Source organism: Solanum lycopersicum, chromosome 7 (assembly GCF_036512215.1).
Source record: "Solanum lycopersicum chromosome 7, SLM_r2.1".
Classification (NCBI taxonomy): Eukaryota; Viridiplantae; Streptophyta; class Magnoliopsida; order Solanales; family Solanaceae; genus Solanum; species Solanum lycopersicum.
In genome coordinates, this window is record NC_090806.1 from 2,536,098 (window position 1) to 2,559,454 (window position 23,357).

The following is a 23,357-nucleotide window of genomic DNA, read 5'->3' on the forward strand; positions in this document are numbered from 1 at the left end:
TTATGATATATTATATATGTATTTTATTAATAGCGTAGTTGAATTTTTTATTGAAGAGTGTCAAAAAATATAAAAAATGTAAATTCATGAAGACGTTAAAGGGTGTCAATATATTATAATACATACATAAAAATAATATATTTTTTACCTAGCTACTATTGTAATAATAATAATTCAGAATTAGAATAGGAAACCAAATTTATTTGTTGAATTTTTTATTAAAGAATATCAAAATATAAAAAAATAAATTCACGAAGAAGTTACAATGTATTTGTAATACATACATAAAAAGAATAGTAATTAATTACTTAACTACTATTGGAATAATAATTCAAAATCAAAGTAGGAACCCAAATTTTTTTAGGATTTGATATTTCTTGAAATATTTATTACAGAGTGTTAAAATATAAAAAAGTAATTTTACGAAAAGTCAAAAAAGTGTCCATATATGGTAATATATACATAAAGATTTTATCTAGCTACAATTGGAATAATAATTAAAGTTATATTAGGAAATCAAATTTGTTTAGGTTTTCGTATTAATTTAATTTATGTCTAAAAATAGATTACTTAGTCTAAATAATATAAAAAATAAGTTTTCTAATCCTAGTTAAATTAGCTTTTACATTATATTATATAATATATAGAGGTGTTACATATAACTATTTTCTATAGTAGTTTTACATGGTCAACTTTCATAACTTTCATTTGCTAATTATTTAATTCCTTAATTACTTATATTTAATTAATCACATTAAAACGCGTAGTTATTCTTTCTTTTTTTTCTTCTATAAATACAACCATTTATCTACACTCTCTCAAACACAAACCAACAAAAGAAGAAAAAAAATCCATTTTTCACACACACAAATAGTGACAAATTTATTCAAAAAATAATTATGAAGATTGAAGGTGGAAAAGTGAAGAAATATGCTTTATTATTAGCTGCAAAAGATTCAGAATATGTGAAAAAAATGTATGGAGGATATTTTAATGTATTTGTTGAAGCATTTGGTGATGAAGAATTTGGAGAAAAATGGGATTTATTTAGAGTTGTTGATGATGAATTTCCAGAAATGGATCAACTTATTAATTATGATGGATTTGTAATTAGTGGAAGTCCATTTGATGCATATGGGAATGAGCATTGGATTCTCAAACTTTGTATACTTTTGCAAAATTTGTATTTCATGCAAAAGAAAGTTCTTGGTATTTGCTTTGGACATCAGGTTTGTTTATTCGTTTTAACTTTTATACACTGACAGTACTGTAAAAGCATTATCAAAGCATTTAAAAGATAATTACATATGTTATATGATATATGTAATTGAAGAGATTAGTAATCTTAAAAATAAAACAGATAATCTTTTTAACACTAACTAAAAAAATGAGTATGTATTATTAAGATGAAATTCATGTGAATTTGACTTATTGATAAAAGGGTTTGAAGAGTAAATTTAAATGAGACGTTAGTCGAAAATCAACATTTTGTAGTAATGGAATAAGGATGGTATTTTCTAAAAAAGTCAACTTGGTGCATGAAGTCATTCCAAGATCATGCAACGTTTAAATGTAATTTTATAATGAGATAATTTTACCGTTACTTCAAGTCTTGATTCTTGAAAGATATTTTCTAGGAATTAAAAAAAATCATCCAACAAGTTGGGTAAAGTACAAATACCAAAGTGCAAAAGGACATTATATAGCACTTGCTAAAGTACTACTTGCATATTCTTGTTCTAAAAGGGTGACTTTTTCTTTTATATTTGGTTGATTCTTGATTTTATTTTTTCAAAATAAAAAGAGGATTTTGGATATATATCTAACATTATTTTACTAAATATTTTTATATCCATATTATAGGTTTTGTGTAGAGCTTTGGGAGGAAAAGTTGGAAAAGCTAACAATGGATGGGACATTGGACTAAGAAAATTGAACATTGTGAAGGACTTCTCAACACATAGCTTCCTTAGTGATTTGGATGAAATCCCACTAGCACTTTCAATTATTGAGTGCCACCAAGATGAGGTAATATATATATATATATATAAAATAATCTCTATGTTTTTTTTTCTATTATGAAATAATATTTACTTGGAATTTTTTGCCTATTATGTGGAACACAAAGTACAAAGTCAAATCACTATGTATCAATGTTATCACCAACATTTTCCATGCTTATTTGACTTGCTAGAATAGTGTAAAACAATTTACTATATATTATCAAGTTACCTAAAAGATAAAACATGTATGTATCTATTCTTTAAAAAATAAAAACAATTACGTAAGAAATAAGATATGTTACCTGCTTATAATAATTAAATAATTAGCATAGCTTTTAGTTGTCACTTCAGTATTTTCGACATGAAATATGAAAAGATACACTATAATTTTAACAACTATTATATTCTAAACTCATATCTCCAAAAAGTGTTTAAATCCCTTGTTTTGCCTTTAATTAAAACATCTGAATAATCATTGAAAACTAAAAAATAAAATCAAACAGCCACTCTTATCCCAAATAACCTACTTATCTCTCTCTTTTGTGTTAAAAGAAAAATCTTATTTTATTTATTGCAAGTAAAGTTATTACATATCACTCATCTATTTAAGCAGGCTCTGATCTCTTTCTTATATACGATATTACTGTTAGTGTATATAAATTAAATCGAATTCAAAAAAATTGAACAGGTGTGGGAAGTGCCAAAGGGAGCAGAAATAGTAGCAATTTCAGAAAAAACAAATGTGGAGATGTTTACAATGGGAGATCATATTTTAGGTATACAAGGTCATCCTGAATATACAAAAGATATAGTCTCAAATCTAATTGATAGACTACTTTCCAATGGTTCCATTCAGGTACTTATAATTTCTTTAGATCAGCACTTTTGGTCCTTTTAAATATCGATGGATATATTTCGATTTCAATTAAGTATATTTAACCTTCAATTATTTAATATATATGCACTTTTGATCCCTTAGACCGAAAATCTTCACATATTTAACGATTTATGAAGTGTTAAATCATTTTATTATTATCGCTGACTTGTAATTTTGGTCCTTATAGTTTTTATTTTAAAAAAAAAACATATTTAACCTTCAATTAACTGATGTTATTGTAGTACTTTTCATACCACTAACCAAATATGTTCGCAAAATTTATCAGTAATTAAGGGACCAAAGTGCAATTATATATCCTTTATATTTTTATAAACAAGAATATTTATATTTTTAAACATCTTTATTTTATTTTATGATTTTGTTATTATTTCATGTAACTTTCTCAGTCTAATGATTTTTTTTATTTGTGTTTTTATTAATATACAGAGTGAATTTGCAGAAGCTGCAAAATCTAAGCTTTATAAAGCTGAGCCAGATAGGAAATGTTTGGAAAAAATTTGCAAGAAATTTCTCAAAAGGGAAATGGAATTTATCAATAGCAATATATGATATTTTAACACTTTGTATTTTCGTATGCATATATCTTTGTATTACTTTTTTTTTTTAATTGTTATAATCGAAATAATCAAATGTAATGTTGGTTCACATCAGAAAAATATCTAAACCTAACTAAAGGTCATTATTACTTGTGTACATCCTAAATGTTGAAACGCAATCTACAATACATGAAATATATAAGTTTCTTTTCTTTATTTTCCTTTTATTTATTTATTTATTTTTCCAATTAAGTTACGAGTTTAAATATTATTGATGATTATTTTTGTGAAAATAAAAAGTTATAAAATAAAAAAGTAATATGACTTACGCCCAAAAAACCACATTTAATTAAAGGGTTGGCATATTTTCTAATTGAGTTATTCAAATTCAAATGGTATCAGATGGTCCTTTAAGAGAAAATGAACTATTATTATTCATATGACTTGAACCTAAAATTTTTAATTAAGAAAGAATCACACATTTATTAATAATTAACAATAATTATAACAAAAATTATCAGTATATGTAATCCCCTTTATTAATATGTGAGGAAACTAAATTTTAAGTATCAATATTTTCAAAAATCAAAGAAAAAAAAATAAGATTTTTTATATTGCATGAAGTGAAGTGGTCAATGAAATTAATTTCTATTTTTGCTTCTAAAGACACATGTTTTCTAGTGCACTAATTCACATTAAAATCGCATCAAATCAATTTATTTTTTATTCATACGACTTAAACCTTAACATTTTTAATTAAAGATAAATCAAATATTGCATAAAGTGAAGAGGTCAAAATTTACAACTCAAATTTTCTTCGATAATTTTCCATTAATTTGTTTTGACTGAAATTCCTAGGCTGCCTTTTTCTTACTATATCACTAAATATTTGACTTTCTTTTTCCATCGATTTTCCTTTCTAAAGTTCTAATCAGCGATCGAGCCATGATTTTTCTTTAAACAATAAGAAAAGTAAACGTACAAAAAAATTCAAGTGAATTTAACATCTGCTATATATACATAAAACTTTATTTATACACGGCAATTCTCCATCGAAATATTCACACGTATGAGCTAGGTCAAGACATAAATAATACAAGATTTATACACCCAATAATTAACAAAATGTCTAATAAATTTATATACACTGTTGTATTCCATAAAAAAAAATAGAAATAATCAGTTACAAAATCAAAAATTGATCAACAGCCAATGAAAGGCATTGTACATTTTATTCTGTTTAAATACAATAATTCAATGGATGTAGGGGACTCAAATCTTTTTAATCTATATCTAACTTTGTGGTTTTAGTTTACATCTATCAATTTCAGTTCCATTTTTTTGGCTTGTATAAGAAAAATTAAAGTAATTTATAGTAATGTGAAATTAAGTGTGTTGAGATATTTCACCAAAGATATGTGGACATGAAATCCATTTACCAGTTTGTCTAGCTTCCCAATATCCTCCTTTATATTTATATGTATCACTACCTTTTTCTTTAGCAAACCACCTTGGTTGCCATCCTCTTTCCTGCATCTTTGTTGCCTGCATATACAAATTAACAATTATGCCCGGGCTCGGAAAAGGGAGGAGAAGGGTTGTCGAGGGTCAATTAGAAACAACCTAACTACCCCATAAAGATAGGGGTAAGGATGTGCATACCTTACCTTCCTCAGACCCTACTCGTGGGATAACACCAAGTTTATTGTTGTAGTAACAATTATGCCATAATCTCAAGCAAGTAAGGGTCGGTGATGTGAAAGTCGCTCCATTTAAGCACATTTAGTGCAATGTTGTGTCAAGAGAATTTTTAAATGGAAAAGAGAAGTGTTTCTCTAACACTAGAAAGTCTATATTCACTACATGCATATAGATATCCCACCTTCTGTCGCACGAATGTTACTCCTATCGTTTATTCATCCAAACAAACAACTCCTATAAAAGACTTGTATATAAAATCAGGTTTAAGCATGTGAATTACCTTGTTACCTCATTATAAATCAAGCTAATACACATATATTAGCACTAATCTAATAAATTCCAACGAGAAAATCGAAGAAACTAAGAAGTCATAGATGACACCATGCTAATTAGAATGTTACTAATGAAAAAATAACTATTTCCATTACCTCACGTTGCCTTTGCTCTAATCGCAACTTTTCTGAATCAGCCATATCATACTCTCCATTTTCAAGAAACCTTTGATCAGGTCTAAGCCTTGAATCTGTCGGTGGCAGCTTTTTCTGTTTGCGTTGACAATAGCATTAGATAGGAGAATACATTTGAAAGATATGGATGAACAGGACAAAACGAAAACTATCAATTATAGTATCCCCTTACCTTAAGGTCAGGAGAGAGCTCATTCAGGGTGATTGCAAACTGCGTTAAATTGTACTTTGTTTGGAAATCTGATGGTTTGGTTCGCTTCCAAATCAAATGTGACTTTGAATCAGAATCTTGTCCAACATCATCTGACGGATTATCCCCCATAGAGTAATGCAAACTCTCATCCCATTTTCCATTAATAGTTGCCACTCTTTTTCCATTCTTATCATGTATGACTCCGTGTACCTGCAAAGACAATTTGATATGAGACGATTTATGAAGCCTTAACCATCCTTTTAGAATAACATAATGCATTAAAAGGCAACCAACGAGCTCAATTTCCATATATATGGGCTGTATACAGATATTACATTTAAAAGCATGGCAAATATAGAAGAGATATAAATAATACCAAGACCATATGTGAAGAGAGAATACCATATAAACAGGGAATGCTAAAGTGACTTAGCGTTGAGTAAGAAAGTAATGCAGCATTTCTTAACCAAAATCCCCACAAAAGGGATTATAAGCTTCAGATATTATCATTCACAGCCAAAGATCACTAGGACACTAATTGATAGAGAGCGGTGTGGGAAGAACACAAGCACTAGTAAGGTGGAGATTCTGCACCTGGTGAGGATTTCTTTCCACAATAGACTGCTCCTTAAATTTTAGCTTGCAGGAGTAATCTCGATTCCCTCGGATATACATCGTGCCATAGTGGTCACAGTAGAGCTTTCCTATAATGATGTTGTAGATGGAAGTTGTAACCTGATTATTCAGTTAAATGGTTCAGCAAACTTCTCCAAAAGGAGTTGCAGTATTTTCAATTTAATACACATACCTTGCCCCACTGATAAATCTCTCCATCATCGAACTCCACGGTAAGGGCACCAACAGGGTCAAGTTGGATTGATCGACCCCAGAATTTACTTTTTAAATTTGTATCTCCCCAAAATTTCCAACCTCGACCCTGGCAGTGACATGCAAGAATCATGGGGTGATGACTAACCTATGTCACCAAGAAATACGTTATCAAACAAGCAGGAACAAGAAGATGATAAAAGTCAAGTTGCAGAGATCATATTACATAGCAAGCCGTGCTCTTTTCTTCACCAAATTTTTGTACGAAGGGTATTTGTTACTTGACTGTCAAAACATAGAAATATGTGACAATAATGTGAAAAATACATGCAAATAGGTCAAGGATCACATCTCAATCTTCCGACGTCTAAAGTATTTCTCTTTTAAGTGTTTAATGCTGGTAGTAATTGGTGCCTGTTTGTGTTTCAAATAATAAGTGTATTGTCATTCATCATTTTGTTAGTAGGTTTGAAATATTAAACTTCAGAATGAACTGGTAAAAGTTGCAGAATAGTTTCTCCCTACGTTATTTCCATTTTTGCCCTATGCATGTTTCTACGTGTGCATAGTAAGTCTAAACTTGAAGAACATTAAGCTATAGACAATGATCTAGAATAAGGAAAAGGGGCCACTCAAAACCAGCTGCTTCTAAGACTACCTTTTCCGAGATGAAATGCAACCCCTTGTCTGGGTAATCAGCTTCATATGTCTCGCCTAATAATGGATTAAATGGCTTGAACATCCTTCCATCAGTTGAAGCATATCCGGATACAGCAAATGCTGCAACGCTAAGAATCCTCATAATGCTATTTCCCTACAAAGTTTTGTGAACAAAGGTGGTATATTTTCAAAGGGCAGAGAAGGCAAAGAATGGCATGCATCACAAATGACAGAAATCCAAAAAGAGAAGGCATTTACAGAGTTATTACTTACCAAAGTACGTTCTGAATACGAGTTAGTAAATCCTGATTTGTTAATCTAATGATAATAATTAGAAAAACAGTCAAGAGAAAGGTATCAAATACGGTAAAGACATGACACCTAGGCCTAATCTTTATCTTTCTACAAATTGCAGGCATTAAAGAATATGCCTTTTCACACATTGTTAATTTTTCGTCTATCAGTACATTTTATCAAAGCTTTCAGATTCTTCCTAAATAAATACACAAAAAGAAGGCAATAATGGAAAGACAGAATGACTATCATGAGTATACTGAAGAAAATATGAGGGATCCTGAAACAAAGGGGGAAATAGAGAAACTCAAACATGCATATATTACAAATTTCTCAAAACTTTACTTAGTCTTGGAGCTACATGGCATCGGCTGGATATTTTCTGAATAGTCATATAAATGATGTGTAATCAATGCATGGAAGCAACAAATGAAGATCAAACATAGAGACGAAGTCCAGAAAATTATTACCGTTTTTCCCCATTCATATGCTTGGTCAAGAAGGTAAGAGTATTCAAATTCTTCAAAGCATCTCTGCAAAGAAGAGAGTGGCTCATTGAAGAACACTGGCAAACAAACTTTAGTTAAATCCTTGCCGATGTTATCTTTGATCATTGACCAAAGGCCTACTCCCTTTTCCTTCTCATGTGGTTCTGGCAATTTCTTCCTTCGCTTCACAAAAGGATAGTCAGATGTAGCAAATCTTGTACCAGAACTAAGACCATCTTCAGCAGGATGAAACTCTACAGTCGAATCAAATGATGATCTTTCATCATCAGAATCAGTGCTTCTTGCGGAACTCGAAGAAAGAGCATCTTTAGCATCATGAAACAAGCTATCAGCATCTACTTCATCATCAGAATCATCCTCTTCGTTGTCAGATCCACTTGCACTTCCTCCTAGAAATACTAGAAGAAGAAAGAAATCTAGTTAGGAAACCTCCTCGAATGATTCATTTAATAATTTATTCAAGAGTAGTTCCATCAGCAAAAATGGTAAATGTAAGAATGAAACAATGACCAAACCATTTACAAAAGAAATCCGGGTAACTTCACACCAGAGAAACTTGCAATACAGAAGGAATAAACCAATCTAGAGTTCACCATTTCTAAATTGCTAAACCAGTTCGAATCCTAATTTACCTCTTCAGCCTTTCAACTTTGCTTTTAAATATGAAGTAACCAACTTTAACAAAGATTTTCAAATGTATAAATTGTCAATTGTCATCTTGAATTATTATTTTTTAAAAAAAAGTCTTAACTTACAATAAGTAGCTTTTTAAAAAATTTAACTTTTATTTTTGGAAAAGCTTATTGACTTATGGCTACTGGTTGAGCCACTCGAACGGAATGAGATAAAGTTCGTTGGAGATCTTTCCTCTCCACTTACTCAACAGACTATTCTTCTATAGGAAACTTCATCCAAATGGCATAAAGAGGATGAAAATCCCATCAATAAAGTTCTGGTTTTCGATTCTCACCCCCCACCCCCATTTCAATAAATAAGACATGTGGGCCACTCTCTTGTAAGAAAGGAAACGAAATAATCTCAATTTTACTAAAATTGCAGCCATGTCAAAACCTTGGTTTATTTACTCATCACAGACTCCCAAGCACACGAGTTCTCTACAAAATAAAAAAATATATATGGTCCATTCAAGGGAGTAACAGTTTACTACTAAATGAAGAAAAAAAAACATTCACATCTTCCATGACATTTACCTAAAACATTTAAGATTCCATCACAAAAGAAAAGGAGCAGGAAACTCATGAGGCATAGGACAAGATCCTCCATATTTTCAAATCTAATGAGAGTATTAACAGGAACACTGTTGAATTTTGTTGTTACAAACTAAAGTTTTGTTCAATCTTAAATTTATTAAAGGCCAAAAATATCTAGCTCAATGCTACTAGGCTAAGGTAAGCGCAGTCTTTTGAATGCAATAATCTAAAAGTGTCTGCATAATCAGTCAGTGTATCCCCTTGTTACATGATCATTCATAAACATAATATTAGAATCAGGTAAGTTGCCTACAGAATGAAATTGTTCATGGAAGTTTAGATTTGAACATCTCCCTAGTAGTAGAGACCTTGTGTTTTTATCAGTTGACTTGAAAACAATATAACAACAATAAGAAATTCTTGTATTGACAGCTGAGCAAAGCTTTCATGTCATTTTCAGTGTTAATTTTACAAAAATCTGTTCTCGTTAAGTATTGAAAATAATAATTGTTCTCTCATGAGTATTTTAGACATATTCCCCATAGTATAAGAGGTTCTTTAAGCATTTCCTACCAAATTCATTTGTAACATACTTGAGCATTTTCTACAAAGCAAGGTGGAGGCATGCCCCAACGAGATGGTCTAGAGACCAAAAGTTTTGCGAAACTATTGTGGTAACCAAGGTTTAAATCCCCAGAAGACGTAACACTAAATGAAATCTTTCTATCTGTCCAAACCTTCATAAGCCGAGTAACCCAAGAGCAATGCAGGTAGAAAGTAGCAGGTACTCGATCAATATCGAAGTGCATGCAAGCTGGCTTTTTTGTTTATGCAAAACATTTCAGTTGCTCAAAGATATGGCAAATATATCATATCTTGACTGATTCTTTAGATCTAGATAATGCGAAGTGGTGGGCTGGTTATTAGATGCCTAGAACGAAACTGTTAGACCTTGGCATTATTATTTTAGGAGAGAAAAATTAAAAATACCATCACTAAAGCTGAAACAGTTGCACTGCATCAATGAGAAATAACTTATAAATATGCTAACCTCTAAATTTATCTAGGGATGCTTCAGAATAAGTTTGACGATCTCTTGCCTGTCTCTGACCCTCATCAATGAGAGTGTTCTCGAGGTCAACTTTTTCTGTCTGGGTGAACAGATTAAGAGCAGTATCAGTATATCATAAAGCACATGAATCTCATATGTGAGTGACTCTGAGGCTCAACTAAGTAGAATTCAGCAAATAAATTATATTTCATATAGACACCTAAATCAGGATCCAGCAATGAAATCAAATGAAAACAACCTCAACTGGCATTACTATATATATAGAAGCAGAAACATTTTGGGGCATAAAGAAATAAAATATATGCTCGTGTTGCTTATTTGGGATCTGCTGTTTAGTAATGCTAGTTGAACGTGAAATGCATAGAAGTTTTTACACAACAAAAGCAGACATTATTCTGGCAAAAATCTAGTGAGTCATGAAAAAGATAGTATGTTCCAATAACTTCCTAACCGTGCTTTCTTCATTTTAATAGATGGAGAAATACATTTCCATTTTTCTGAAGAGATATAAGCAAATCTGGCGCCTGATAATTTCTCATGCAATACAATTCAAATTTTAGTAACTTCTAGTCCATTATAGAGGCTGTTACATCATTTAGTAATTTGAGATGAATGAATGATTGATTCGGAATAGAGTATCAACAACTTTCCTCCATGCCATGATTCATTATTACTCCTGCACTTGAAAATAGTAAGTCCTACACTTTCCACTCTGGCATTTCCTTCAACTGATCTTTCAATGTCTTTTTCTCATTCTTACTCTCTCCTAGCTGTTCCGGTCGCTGCAATCTCTTTCACTTTAATGCCAAGATTTACTCTCCTGTCTTCCCGTTCTATTCTCACTTTTCCCTAATTATGAAGATAATTATCATGACTGCAATCTTCTTCTCTATTCCATTCTATAACTATTAACGAAACTAACAGTGTAAGTACTCCAATACTGGTAATTTTGAAGTGCTCTACCTAATATTACTCAAGACAAACTCTCGTGAGGAATCCATACTAAATAGAACCTGTCATACAATCCATCTTGTTGCACTGCAAAGCTCGTCAATGGATGCAGAACTGTTTATTTAATTCTTTCCGTCTAGCATGTAAACAAATACACGCCCTGATGAATTGATGATCACCAGCTTTATTATTAAGGCAGAATCAAGCACAAACCACATTCATCAGTTAATTGGCTAAGTCAGCTAGAAGGGAGATTCAACATGAGTAGTGAGGCATAGGAATTTCTTACAATATGCAGCAGACTCAAGAAAGGAACTTCTAAGACTAGTTTCAACTCAATTGAGTGTAAATGTACAGTCATCTCTCATCGACTAGACTCTCCCCATGAAATTGAAGTTCTATTTTTGGTTTCAGACCAAAAAAAATAAAAATAGAATTCAAAGAATGTTAAAAGATTTTTCTCATTGAGGAGATTCTTCAAGTGAATCATTTATGCAGTTCAAGCCAAATCGTAGTTCTCCATTTTGGTGTAGACTGAAATGAATGATTTTTGCTTCATAGTGCAATTAGATAAGATTTTTTCCTACATAACATTTTGTAAAGGTTCTACTATGCTATGAGAAGCACTAGTGTAAATAAGAGCTGCCTAGCATATGACATCTTCCTAAGCCTTTTGATAACTGCCATCTCCCGAGCTTCATTCAATAACTATTTGAGTCCCGAAGTGTCATTTTCTAAAACAAAGACTTATGAAATGATTAGCAAGTGGAAGTTGCAAAAGGAATAGCAAAAATTTGTCATGTTGGGGCAGGTAATACCTCCAATTGTCCCAATTTATCAAGCAGTAGCATCTGCTTCCGCTTCACCTGCTGGAGATGACTATGCAATGCTGCAAATTCATTTCTCATAATCTGCTCACTGTCCCGAATCACGACCTCACTTACACCTTCCTCCAAGAGTCTTTGCCTCAACTTTTCAGTTGACACAGACACATTCTCATTCATTTGAGCTTCAAGAACAGGATCGCATGTTGGAAACAACTTTATTGCCGCAGTCAATGCCTCCAACCAAATACGTCGGTCCTCCTTTGTTTCTGCCCTCAAATGCAACCTCTTTGTCCCAGTATTTATAGAAAACCTCCGGTCGTCTGATCGACTTTCTATTGACGATACCTATAAAAACACTAATTGGTTAGTAGAACATCCAACTCCGAAATCAAAACAGTCAGACAAATAAAACAAACACATCTGTGTTACAAATTGATATTTTACAAGGCACACTAACATCATGAAATAAAGAACCCCGCAAGAAGTCACAAAAATGTTGAACAAAACTTTAGAAACAGTACATTGGTCTACCAATAAGCATTCCACTACTAACCACTAGGGAACAGTTGCTACTTGCGAGCATAATGTACACCCATTATCTTAGTTTATACGGCACATCTTATTTTCAACGTCCCCAAAATAGAATATGGCATACACGTAATTCTTTCAAAATTTCAAATCCATTTCAACTATTTAACTTCAAACAGTAATTTTGAAGTTTCTATCAACACAATACTTAATCAATCACTCCCCCATTTGATTTGGACATAATAAGTACTAAGGTAACAATTGAAAATTCCCTAAAGTGACTTTAAAAGGTAACTACATCAATAACAACCCACTGTAATCCCACAAGTAGTCTACGGAGGGTAGCGTATATGACTGTAAGTAGACCTTACCACTACCTCATAAAATTAGAGAAGTTATTTCTGGTAGACTCTCGACTTACGTAAAGGATGCCAAACAATTTGAAAAAAAGAGATATACATAAATGAGAGCAATAACAACAACGAAATAATGTTGAAATAGAGAGCATTACACAACATACAAGTGACCTTTTAAAAGGTAATCATTTCATTTTTTTTTATATAAAATTTCACAATTCACAACTAACCTAACCCTAAAACATTGAGAAATAAATAATTTAATTCGTTCTCAATAGCCACGAGATGATCATCTTTATAATTAATTATAACTAAAATTATTCTAAAAAAAACTTCGAAATGAGGAAATGTAAGATACCTTAAGGTGAATTACTCCGCAAGGTTTTCGCCGATGAGATTTCGAAGATGTGCTTGACGAAGTATTAATCCGGCGAAACGACTTTTCTCCGATGATCATGGATCCTTTCTCCGTCTCCGAATTCGTCACAATCTTATGCCGTCCATTGACTTTGTAATACGAAAGAACTCCATCACGTAAAGCGAACCATCGAGGTCTCCATCCTTTACCGTAATTCACCCATTTGTATAAAATTCCAGAAATGTCATTCCCTGCAACATCATTCATCCTCGCTGAATGAAATTCATCGCCGGAATAATCAGCTTCCCCGTTGTTAATAGCGGTGGCGCGTGATTTGGATTGAGGAGGAGATCGCGGTGGATGCATATCGAGGAACTTAGATAAAGGTATATTATTAGTCACCGGCAATGCTGATGCCGTATTCCGATCAGCCACGTCTGTGTCACAACAAATCGAATGCATTTTTTTTTTGAATTTCTTCACCATAATGCCTTGATTTTATCTGAATTTCTTCATCGTGGCGATTCTACCGCGATAATCGGAGCTTTCGAAATTAATTTTTTATTTTGGATAATTTAATTTAATTTTTGCGGAAACAGAAAAAAAGAGAAGAAGAATACGTGTACGGACGGCGACTGATGGTAGAAAACGGCGGCGGAAGCAGCGGCGATGGCGGATGATTAACGGCGGTACGGTGGCGGAAATTTTGTGGAATTTTATAAAGGCAATTTAAATAGGAGGGAAAATCTATGTGGGCCAAATGGATTACGTGCCGTCATCTAACTTTTTCTATAACTATAAAAATAAAGATACAATATTATTACTATTATATTATTACTCGACATAGATTATCGACAATTGAATTAGCACATAAAATTGATATTTATCATAGTGAAATTTGATTATGGTATCAAATCAAAATTTAAAAGTTTGATACTTAATTAGTATCTATTTTTAATTATTGTTTATTGAGATTATTGAAATTGAACTTTGAAAATATTGAATTAATGAATATTGAATATTCACCTCTAATGAATGTATGTTTAATATTTCGTATCTAATTTTAAATATTTATTATCAAGATTATCGAAATTGAATTTTAAGAATAGTATTTAGCATATACTTCTAATAACCAATTATCGAAATAATTGAATCAAACTTTGAAAATGTTGAACGTCTATTCGTAAGGAATTATAAGTTCAATATTTGAGAACTATCGAAATTATCGAAACTAGATTTCAGAAACACCAAAAATAAGTATTAAACGTCCACTTTTAATGAATTATAAATTCGATATTTGATATTTATTTTTAATTAATAATTATTCACGATATCAAAATTAAATTTTAAAAATATCGAATCAAATACTGAATATTTACCCTAATAAATTATTTACCCCATATATCATCAACATTGATGAGCCATTTGAATGTCTTAATTGATCAATAATAACAAATTTTATTCATAGTGTTATGCTTTCATTTATTGGCTAATTAATAGTCTTGTAATTTATATAGATAAGTAGATTATGTTAAACTTGAGTTTATTCATTATAGATATAGAAGAAAAGGGTTATAATATTAGTGATTTTTAGTTTGTCTACATCAATCATTATCACTTTAATAATTTTACCCATTTTTGTTTGGAAAGGGGCCTCCTTGGATCACCAATGTCTAATATATATTTTTTATTTCGATTAATTTAAATTTATGTAGTGTAAAATTTGACAAATGTAATTGAACCTCGATCATGTATGTTTAAAGTGAGACAAAAATGTTTAGACTTTAGCTATATGAAATTTAAACATGATGTCTCACTTTAACTTATCAGTTAACCACGATAAAAATTCGATATGATTTGATGTAAAGACCGATGAAAAGTAGCAATATCGTTCGTTAATAGCAAAGATAGTGTGAATGGGCCGGAATCTATTCCTTGAGTGGATCAAGGCCCAATAAAGTCATCGGGCCATTTCTACACAATTGCAAGCCCAAAAATAACAGTTTAGCTTCATGGGCTTGAGGAGTTCAATCTCAATTCTAGATGGGCCGGATGAGGTAGAGCCCATGAATTCTTGCCCGAAAAAGCACTATAGACCAATGACGATATTTAATTTTTTATCGCCACACAAATATTATGTCACGTGAAGAGAAGTATATGATATATACTAATAGCGGAATAGTTATAATTGTTTGAGTAGATTTTGAGAAGAATTGCTCTTTGAAGAAGCACAATACGATAGAAGTTGTAAGTTAGGGCAACCATGCGTAGGCGATAAAAGATCGGAGTCAACTAGGTAAAAGTAATATATTAAAAAAATAAGGAGATTAAACTTTCGAATGAGACTAAACAATCTACTACCATTCTAGCACGACATAAAATGGGAACGAGGGAATCATGAACTACTACGAATGAATTAAAAACCATTTTTTCTTTTGGCAAAATACATGCAATGTTTACGTAATTTACCTATTTTGACTCGATACGAAGTTTATGAAAGAAAGAAAAATTTTAAAAACTTGTGATCTAAGTTGAATGACAGAAATATATGTGGCTATAAACTATTTTATCAAGAATAAAATGAATATTTTAAAATTAAAATTGTTACTTAATATAAAAATATATATATTTTTTTTAAACTAACTAAAAGAAAAGTAAATCATATAAATTAGGACAGAAGACTCGATAAATATTAGAGAAAATCTTTTTTCATGCACCCCACCACCCACCCCTACTTTCTTTTTTTTTAGTATATTTTAGTGGAGAGTGGCACCTCCTCTTATTTACCAAAGGTAAGAGGAAAAAGAAAGGCAATTTGCATAGAGTGTTTTATATATTCTTATCCAAAAACTAGGAAAAAGTGAAAAAGTTTTAAAAAGAGAAACACTTTGGTAAAATATAAAATATATATAGTAATATTTATGAAAAATAAATTAAGTTACTAAAAAAGCAATTGATATAAAAAGTAGGGGCAAACTGCAAAAAGACTGAAAATGTGAAGGCACGGGTGAATACCTTTTTCTTTTTTTCAAACACTATTCCCAATTAACTTTATGGACTTCACATTTTGGCCCCTCTATTTTTTTAAAAGTTCATTTTCAGTTTCTCAAATTATTTATCGCGTTTCTTTTAAAGTGATCATTCCAAATTATTTTTATTTTAAAAGTTTGATACAAAATTAATTATTTTTGAAGATTACACGCAAGTAAAACAAATATTCAATAAAGCGATATTATATCTTATAATAGCCCTTCCTAATTACATTATTTTTCTTAAAGAATATATAAGAAATATGACAGATAATTTAAAATTTAATCGAGTAAAACATTCAATAAAAGAAAATCATATCCTAAAATATCAATACGAGTCAAATAGTTTAAAAAAAAATCTTCCTAAATTTAATATTTTTTTAAATAAATTAATAAAATACGAACAGATAATTTGAGACGGAAGAAAGTAAATTATTCTCTCATATTGGACTTTAGATAAAGCAAACATCCACATGGAGGAATCAATTTCTTCTCTTAGTTAGAAGAATAAGAAGAATAAACGAATTCCAACAAAGATTTGGAATTTTGGTAATTCCCATACACTATTATTTAAGTGTTCCTAAATATTTTAATAATTGTGTGTACTTTTTACAAGTTTTTTTTTTTAGTGTAGTAATTAATTATATATTATAAATATAAAACACATTTTTCAATAAAAACTTTGGCTTTTAAGGAGAATGATTTTAAATAATTTTTTTTTAAAAAAAAATCAAAGCTTAAACTTACAACTTTTAATGAAAGTGCAGAAATCTTATTCATTTTACTATAATTCTATATGGTCCAATTTTATTGAATTTACTTTTGTATCCAGTCCTAGTAATATCAACTTAAATTTAATGTGTTTAATTTTTTTTACTAAACATAATGAATTTTGAAGTTAATAAATTAAATGAATTACATTACTATAAAAGAAATACTAGTCATTTTAAAAGATTTTTAGAGACAAAAATTTATATTTATTGTTTGTCTCCACATAATAAACTGAAAATTTTACACTAGTAAGTAGTAACATCAACATGTCAATCAACTTGGTGAGGTCAAATAATATTCCAATTTTCAAAGTTATCATTGAACCAAAAGTAAGTAAATTAAATAATAAATATATTGAGATTGAAAGGATGAGGATATTTAGATTGTTGTAAAAGTTAGTAATTGGTTGAGTCATGAGGATTAAGTTGCCTTTGATAGAGAATGTTTTATCGAAATGTCTGTGTTCGAATGTTGATTAATTTTAAAATAAATATCTAAAAAAAGAAGAAGTTATTTACAAGTAGGAACAAGTTCTCAAATTCAAATTCATATAGGTTTCAAAATTTTATTACGATGATTTTTTAATATATATTAATAATTGAATTTTAATTTTAATATTTATAAATATTTAACACTTGATGCAAATATTCAATTTGAACAAAATTACTGAATTCGACTGAACTAATATTCAAACTTCTAGCTCTGCCTCAATTATTTTAATTCGAAGAATTTAGGAATATGTATACTTTCTATCTTTATACAACTAATAAAATGTTTATAAGAACATTTCTTTAAGCAAACCACTTTAAGAATTTTTATGACTTTCAAGAGGCTTTAGGAGCCAAAAGGTTGAATTTAATTTATCCTTCTCAAATTATTGGAGTTTGATTGGTTTCTTTGGATTATACTTTTAATTTGTCCATTTAGTTTTTGCCACCTTATTTTATTCAAGTCAAAATTCAAAGGGATATTAGTTTTATTATGATTAATTATAGAAAACCCATTTTTTAATTAAAAAAAATTGTAGTGGATAAAGAATAGTTGACAAATGAAATAAATAATTAAAAAAATCCTCTATTATAAGAGTAAATATTCTAAAACTGTGGTCCTCTTTTGAGGAATTTATTCGATAAAGATTTGTACTTAAAATATCACACTATAGTAATTGTACTCCCAATAAACTTTTTAAAAATAAAATAAAGAAACTAATTATTTTAAAAAAATAAAAAATAAAAAAATCATCAACTATAGTCTATAAGTGATGCACATCACACCTTAGATGAGTCATATATCGAAACGAAATAAAAAAAATTTCATTTATAAAATAATATTAATGCGTTTTTGACTTCAGAGCGAATAAACTTTATCTTACAAAGTTAGAAGAAGTACGAGATGAATCTCAAGTTAAACTGAGAGAGAAGAATAATTTTATAAAATAAGATATAACACAATTCACTTGATACATTAATCTCAGTAATAACGTATCTCAAAAAATAAATTCGTGAAATATATTAGATTGATAACTTGAATTATGACATAAATTATTTTATAATCTAGTGGAGGAAAACAAGTTGGGAATATTCCCCACATTCTATGAACTCTATTTGAAAACAAAAAAAAAAGAGATCAAATTCCTTTACTTTTTTTTTGTGAGTGTTTTAGTTTGAAGGGACAAAAAAAGTAGGAATTGGAATAATTTGCATGTTATTGAGATTTTGGATTTTCTATCCAATATTTATTTCTTTTTTAATCTTTTCCTTAAAAAAAATAAATAATTATACCTTTATCCTATTGAACATGCTAAACTTCCTTTGATCGAAAATTAGCTATAATGATCTTAAGTTAATATATTATTAACACTGTTCAGATGCGAAGTTATAATTTAGTTATGTGTTTTAACGAATTTAGTAGTTTTGCTTAGTTTCTGTATTAAAAACGGATTCAATACTTGAAATTTATAGATTTTTACAATAATCTCAATTGTGTATCCTAGTTAACTGTTAATTTCACACCATTTGACTAATGTAAAATAAAATTTACTTGAATTGAGATTCTATAAATAATAATAATCTATTTATTTTAATAAGATAGAGATAAAACGATGTATATTATTGTTCTCATACTCCACATGGAAACTAATGAAAAATAGATATTTGAGAAGGACTAGGATATTTGTTTGTTGGAAAAAGCTTTCCTTTTTATAGTAAATTTTCTGTTGAAAATAATTCTCCAAAATCTTGAGAAATTGACTTTGTATATTTGTATACAGCTATTAAACATAAAACTCATGTATATTTGTTATTTATTATTGCCAATTTTTTCATTCCCAAATTTTAGAAAATTAAAAAGTGAGTAAGTACTTTAAAATAATAAATTTTAGCCTTGCTATTTCAATTAAATTTTATGTTGAGCAAAAATGGCATATAATTAAATATTATTCCTAAAATTAAGAAAATAGAATATCTTTTTTTCTTTTTGTAACTTGTTAATTAAAATACAAGTAATATGAATATGTGACACGTGCGTCGAAAGGTGGATCGAGGAGAGCGAGTTAATAGATTTCTAGGTGGACAAGCTTTCGAAGAAGCGAGACAAGTAGCATCTTAAACAAAGGAGAAAGTGAAAATCCATTGTTTTTGAACTCGACATGCCTAGGACAAATTCATGAGATCAATTGGACCAAAACAGACAGCAAATGTCATGAGTTTAAATTATAACAAATATATAATATCAGATCTGAATATTCTTTCAATATAATGATCATTGGCGAACCAAACATCACTTAAGATGTTGAAAGATGGAGGATGAACTGACGAGAATGAATCACCAAGAAGGACTTACAATTTTTTTAAAAATTATTCACATAATATATTAAGCAAATTCTCGAAATAAAAATGAAAACATTTTATAATAATTCTTGAAGAAATGAAAAAGTGTTGGGTTAATTTATTTACTTTTCTTTTCACTCCCTCACTCTATTACATTTAAATAAATAATTTTCCAATGAGAAAAGAAACTCAAAAAAATGATGATTTTTCTTTATTAATGGCTTCAATTATAACTTGCTTTTAATCAACTTATCATTAATTGAGTTCTCCTAGTGAATTAGTGATAGACTAAATAGTCTTTTTAACTTTTACTTTTACTTTTTTTTTTAAAAAAAAAAATCTTCTTATTATCAACAATGTGAATAAAATGAGTCAACCATTAAAAAGGTACGATATTTCAAAATTAAGAATATACAAATCCCAAAATTATTAATTTCTAAATTGAAAATTCAATTATATATATGAAAGAAAAATCCCACATTTTATTTTATTTCAAGATTGTTAATCCTTATCTCACACACTAAACAATATCATATGGTATAATAATTTACTCTATCACAAAAGACTATGAATTTATAACTTTAAAATTAAATTTCAAATATAAATATAAGCTATATACCTAAATAGATACTTAAACATCAAATAAACTAAAAAAAGAGTTCTACTTTACAAAATCTTATATGAACTAATTTATCTCACCTACTAATTGAGATAAATTAATTTTAAATTAGATAAAATAAAATAAAATATTTCAAAAATTAAATTAAAATAAATTTAACTATATAAATTTATCCCACCTACCAAAAGACCTAATAGCCTAATCATAAAGAAAAAAGTGATAAAATTTCTTGAATAGAGAGAATATTTCTAATTTTTTTATAATGACAAAACAGTATAAGAAATTATACCTAATTAGCCTTAATCATGAATGTATAACTAATTCATGTAAATAAAGTACTACATCTACAAATAGGATTACTTTAATCTGACTAACTTATGCATTTTTGTCATAATCAATAACTTTTTAAAAGTGTTTTATTTTTATCAAGTAATTAAGCTATTCTGTGGTGTTTGATATTTATTTTATTTTCCTGAACTTGAATTTGTATCGTACGAAATTGATTAAAAGAAAATGTCATTTTAGCAACAAAACAAAAATAATTATTCCTAAAATAAGTGTCACTTGAGAAAATTAAAACAAAATTTAGTATTGTATTTTTCCAACTATATCTTTTTATTCTATCTTTTTAATATCGTTCAATTTTCAAGAAATATTTATCAGATTAAAACAATTTAGTAAACTACACATTTTATCTATTGATTTTTTAAAGGATATAATTTCGTGAGGTAACACTTATATATATTTTTTCTTTTTCAATTTGTTTCTCATACCTTTTTAATCTATTTTTAAAAAAATGTATATTTACTTTTTTCGATAACTTTTTAAATTCCGAGATATTTTTAAGATTACAAAAATAAAAAAATATTTGATATATCATAAATCTTTATTTAGTTTCTGAAATTAAATGTGAAATTAAAACAAATGGAAATGAGGAAGTATACAACTTTCTATACTAAGCTAAATTACATTAATGAACTATAATGGTTGTTACAACTTACAACTTGCCATTTATTAGTTTAAATAACCAAAAATTCAAAATTAATTTGAAACAATAAATAAAATAAAAATATTAAAACATTGGAAAAAGAAATATAGGCTTAATAATTGTATACTATATATATTGTCAAGTCTTTTCTTAGTAGACTATCAGAAAGAACAAAATTATATATAGAGTAGTAAGTTTGTACTTGCAGAACCAAAACAGTGCTTTTTTTTTTTCTTCATACAATAAATCCACTAAAATCCTTCACACATTTTCTTCTTTTTTGCCTTTTCTTGCTTACTATAAATAAGTAATAATTTATGCTTTCTATGGTAAAGATCGCGGTGAAGCGAAAAATACTCTTTTTATTATTTTTTAAAATTGAACTTTGAGTATGTAGTCGTGTTTTAAAAGAAATCTTTTATCGATCATATAAGATGTTTGTGTCAATTCAAATTTAGGGCCCGTAAGGCAATATATTTCTCAAATAATATTTGGAAAAAAATTTGGCAAATAATATTTGTTCATACATTTTGTCATTATTTGGCAAATATTTTTGGCAGATATTTCAAATTTTTAAATACTAGTTTTTTTTTCTTGTATTTGTGTCAAATCTCATTATTTGGGATCTTTTAAAAATTGAAATTTTATTCAAAACTTTTATCTTTTACAAAAACACCCTATATAGTTGTTGCGTACATTGTAATACATAATTTTTTACGTTAATTCTAAAATAGTGATAAAATATTCGGTGAATGTTAAATGATAATATAGTTATTGATGAAAATGATGAACAATCGGCTCAAGATAACAAAGTCATGTGTTTTGTCTATTTCACGATCTTGTTGCACTCACTCCAAATTACCATATTGCTCTAGTGTCATGGACATTATTTGTTATTGTTGTAACAAAAATCCAGTTGACTTGTAATAAAAACTTATGGTTAGTTTTGATTTTTTAAAAATTTATTGGTATAAATCATATTATTTTAGAAAAGTGAAATATATTTCCCAAATAGTATGGCCAAACACATGGTGAAATTTCACCCAGATAATATTTACCAAGAATATTTAAAAATCTATTGACCAAACGCTAGATTAATTGAACTCCAATATAAATAATGAAGACGCTAAAATATAGATTATGCGTTTTTCAGAAATTCAATAATTTCATTCTGAAACTTAATTTGAATTAACTTATTTTAAATCACATATAATAATTTAATTTTTAAACTAAAATAATAAAAATAAGCTGAAGACTAATACTTGTATTGATCTTAAGAAATTCATTAACATGTATAATGTGAGACTTTTCATCATCATTTTAATTCTGTCGAACCCCTGTACAAACAATGTTGGAGTGAGAATAGAGATAACGAATTCGAACGAACCCAATAATTTTAATACACATCTTATATTTGACTTAGAAAATCCTATGAATACGTACAAATCACTAATTTAAAACTCAATAGCTCGAAATAACCAGAATTCCAAATTCGCCAGCTTCAATTCCTAGCTCCACCTCTAAAATAGCTAATACCATTCGAATAGTTAAAAGTTGATCTTCTTAAAAAAAAAGGTATATCGGATAAGAATTTTTGTATTCTTAATTTGATATCTCAAATTCAATAATAAGTATAGAATTCATCTTCTTTTATCTCAATAAAAATCGTTCGATTCAAAAAAATAAATTTCATCTAACTTTAATATAAATATCGAATGTTCATTATTTTT

General features: G+C 28.9%; 2 protein-coding genes across 2 annotated transcripts; one reads left to right on the forward strand and one right to left on the reverse strand.

Annotated features, from left to right (window-relative positions):
• Positions 1-826: 826 nt before the first annotated feature.
• On the forward strand, positions 827-3,653 carry LOC101254399 (gamma-glutamyl peptidase 3-like). The gene is made up of 4 exons (XM_004242583.4): positions 827-1,229; positions 1,864-2,028; positions 2,692-2,859; positions 3,328-3,653. The coding sequence occupies exons 1-4, from the start codon at positions 900-902 to the stop codon at positions 3,448-3,450; spliced, it is 786 nt and encodes a 261-aa protein (XP_004242631.1). The 5' UTR covers positions 827-899; the 3' UTR covers positions 3,451-3,653.
• Positions 3,654-4,538: 885 nt separating this feature from the next.
• LOC101249379 (oxysterol-binding protein-related protein 1B-like) lies at positions 4,539-14,150 on the reverse strand. The gene is made up of 10 exons (XM_004242949.5): positions 13,393-14,150; positions 12,142-12,495; positions 10,352-10,451; positions 8,051-8,487; positions 7,285-7,440; positions 6,607-6,774; positions 6,393-6,533; positions 5,778-6,008; positions 5,567-5,680; positions 4,539-4,982 (listed from the first exon to the last, which is right to left on the reverse strand). Exons 1-10 carry the CDS (start codon positions 13,876-13,878, stop codon positions 4,824-4,826), a joined length of 2,346 nt encoding a protein of 781 aa, XP_004242997.3. The 5' UTR covers positions 13,879-14,150; the 3' UTR covers positions 4,539-4,823.
• Between the last annotated feature and the right edge of the window lie 9,207 nt (positions 14,151-23,357).

Coding starts and splice junctions, on each gene's coding strand:
- LOC101249379 (XM_004242949.5), bottom strand. CDS start 13,878: ATGGTGAAGAAATTCAAAAAAAAAATGCATTCGATTTGTTGTGACACA. Junction 12,496..13,392: donor GCGGAGTAATTCACCTTAAG/GTATCTTACATT, acceptor GTGTTTTTATAG/GTATCGTCAATAGAAAGTCG. Junction 5,681..5,777: donor AGCTCTCTCCTGACCTTAAG/GTAAGGGGATAC, acceptor CAACGCAAACAG/AAAAAGCTGCCACCGACAGA.
- LOC101254399 (XM_004242583.4), top strand. CDS start 900: ATGAAGATTGAAGGTGGAAAAGTGAAGAAATATGCTTTATTATTAGCT. Junction 1,230..1,863: donor GTATTTGCTTTGGACATCAG/GTTTGTTTATTC, acceptor TCCATATTATAG/GTTTTGTGTAGAGCTTTGGG. Junction 2,860..3,327: donor TTTCCAATGGTTCCATTCAG/GTACTTATAATT, acceptor ATTAATATACAG/AGTGAATTTGCAGAAGCTGC.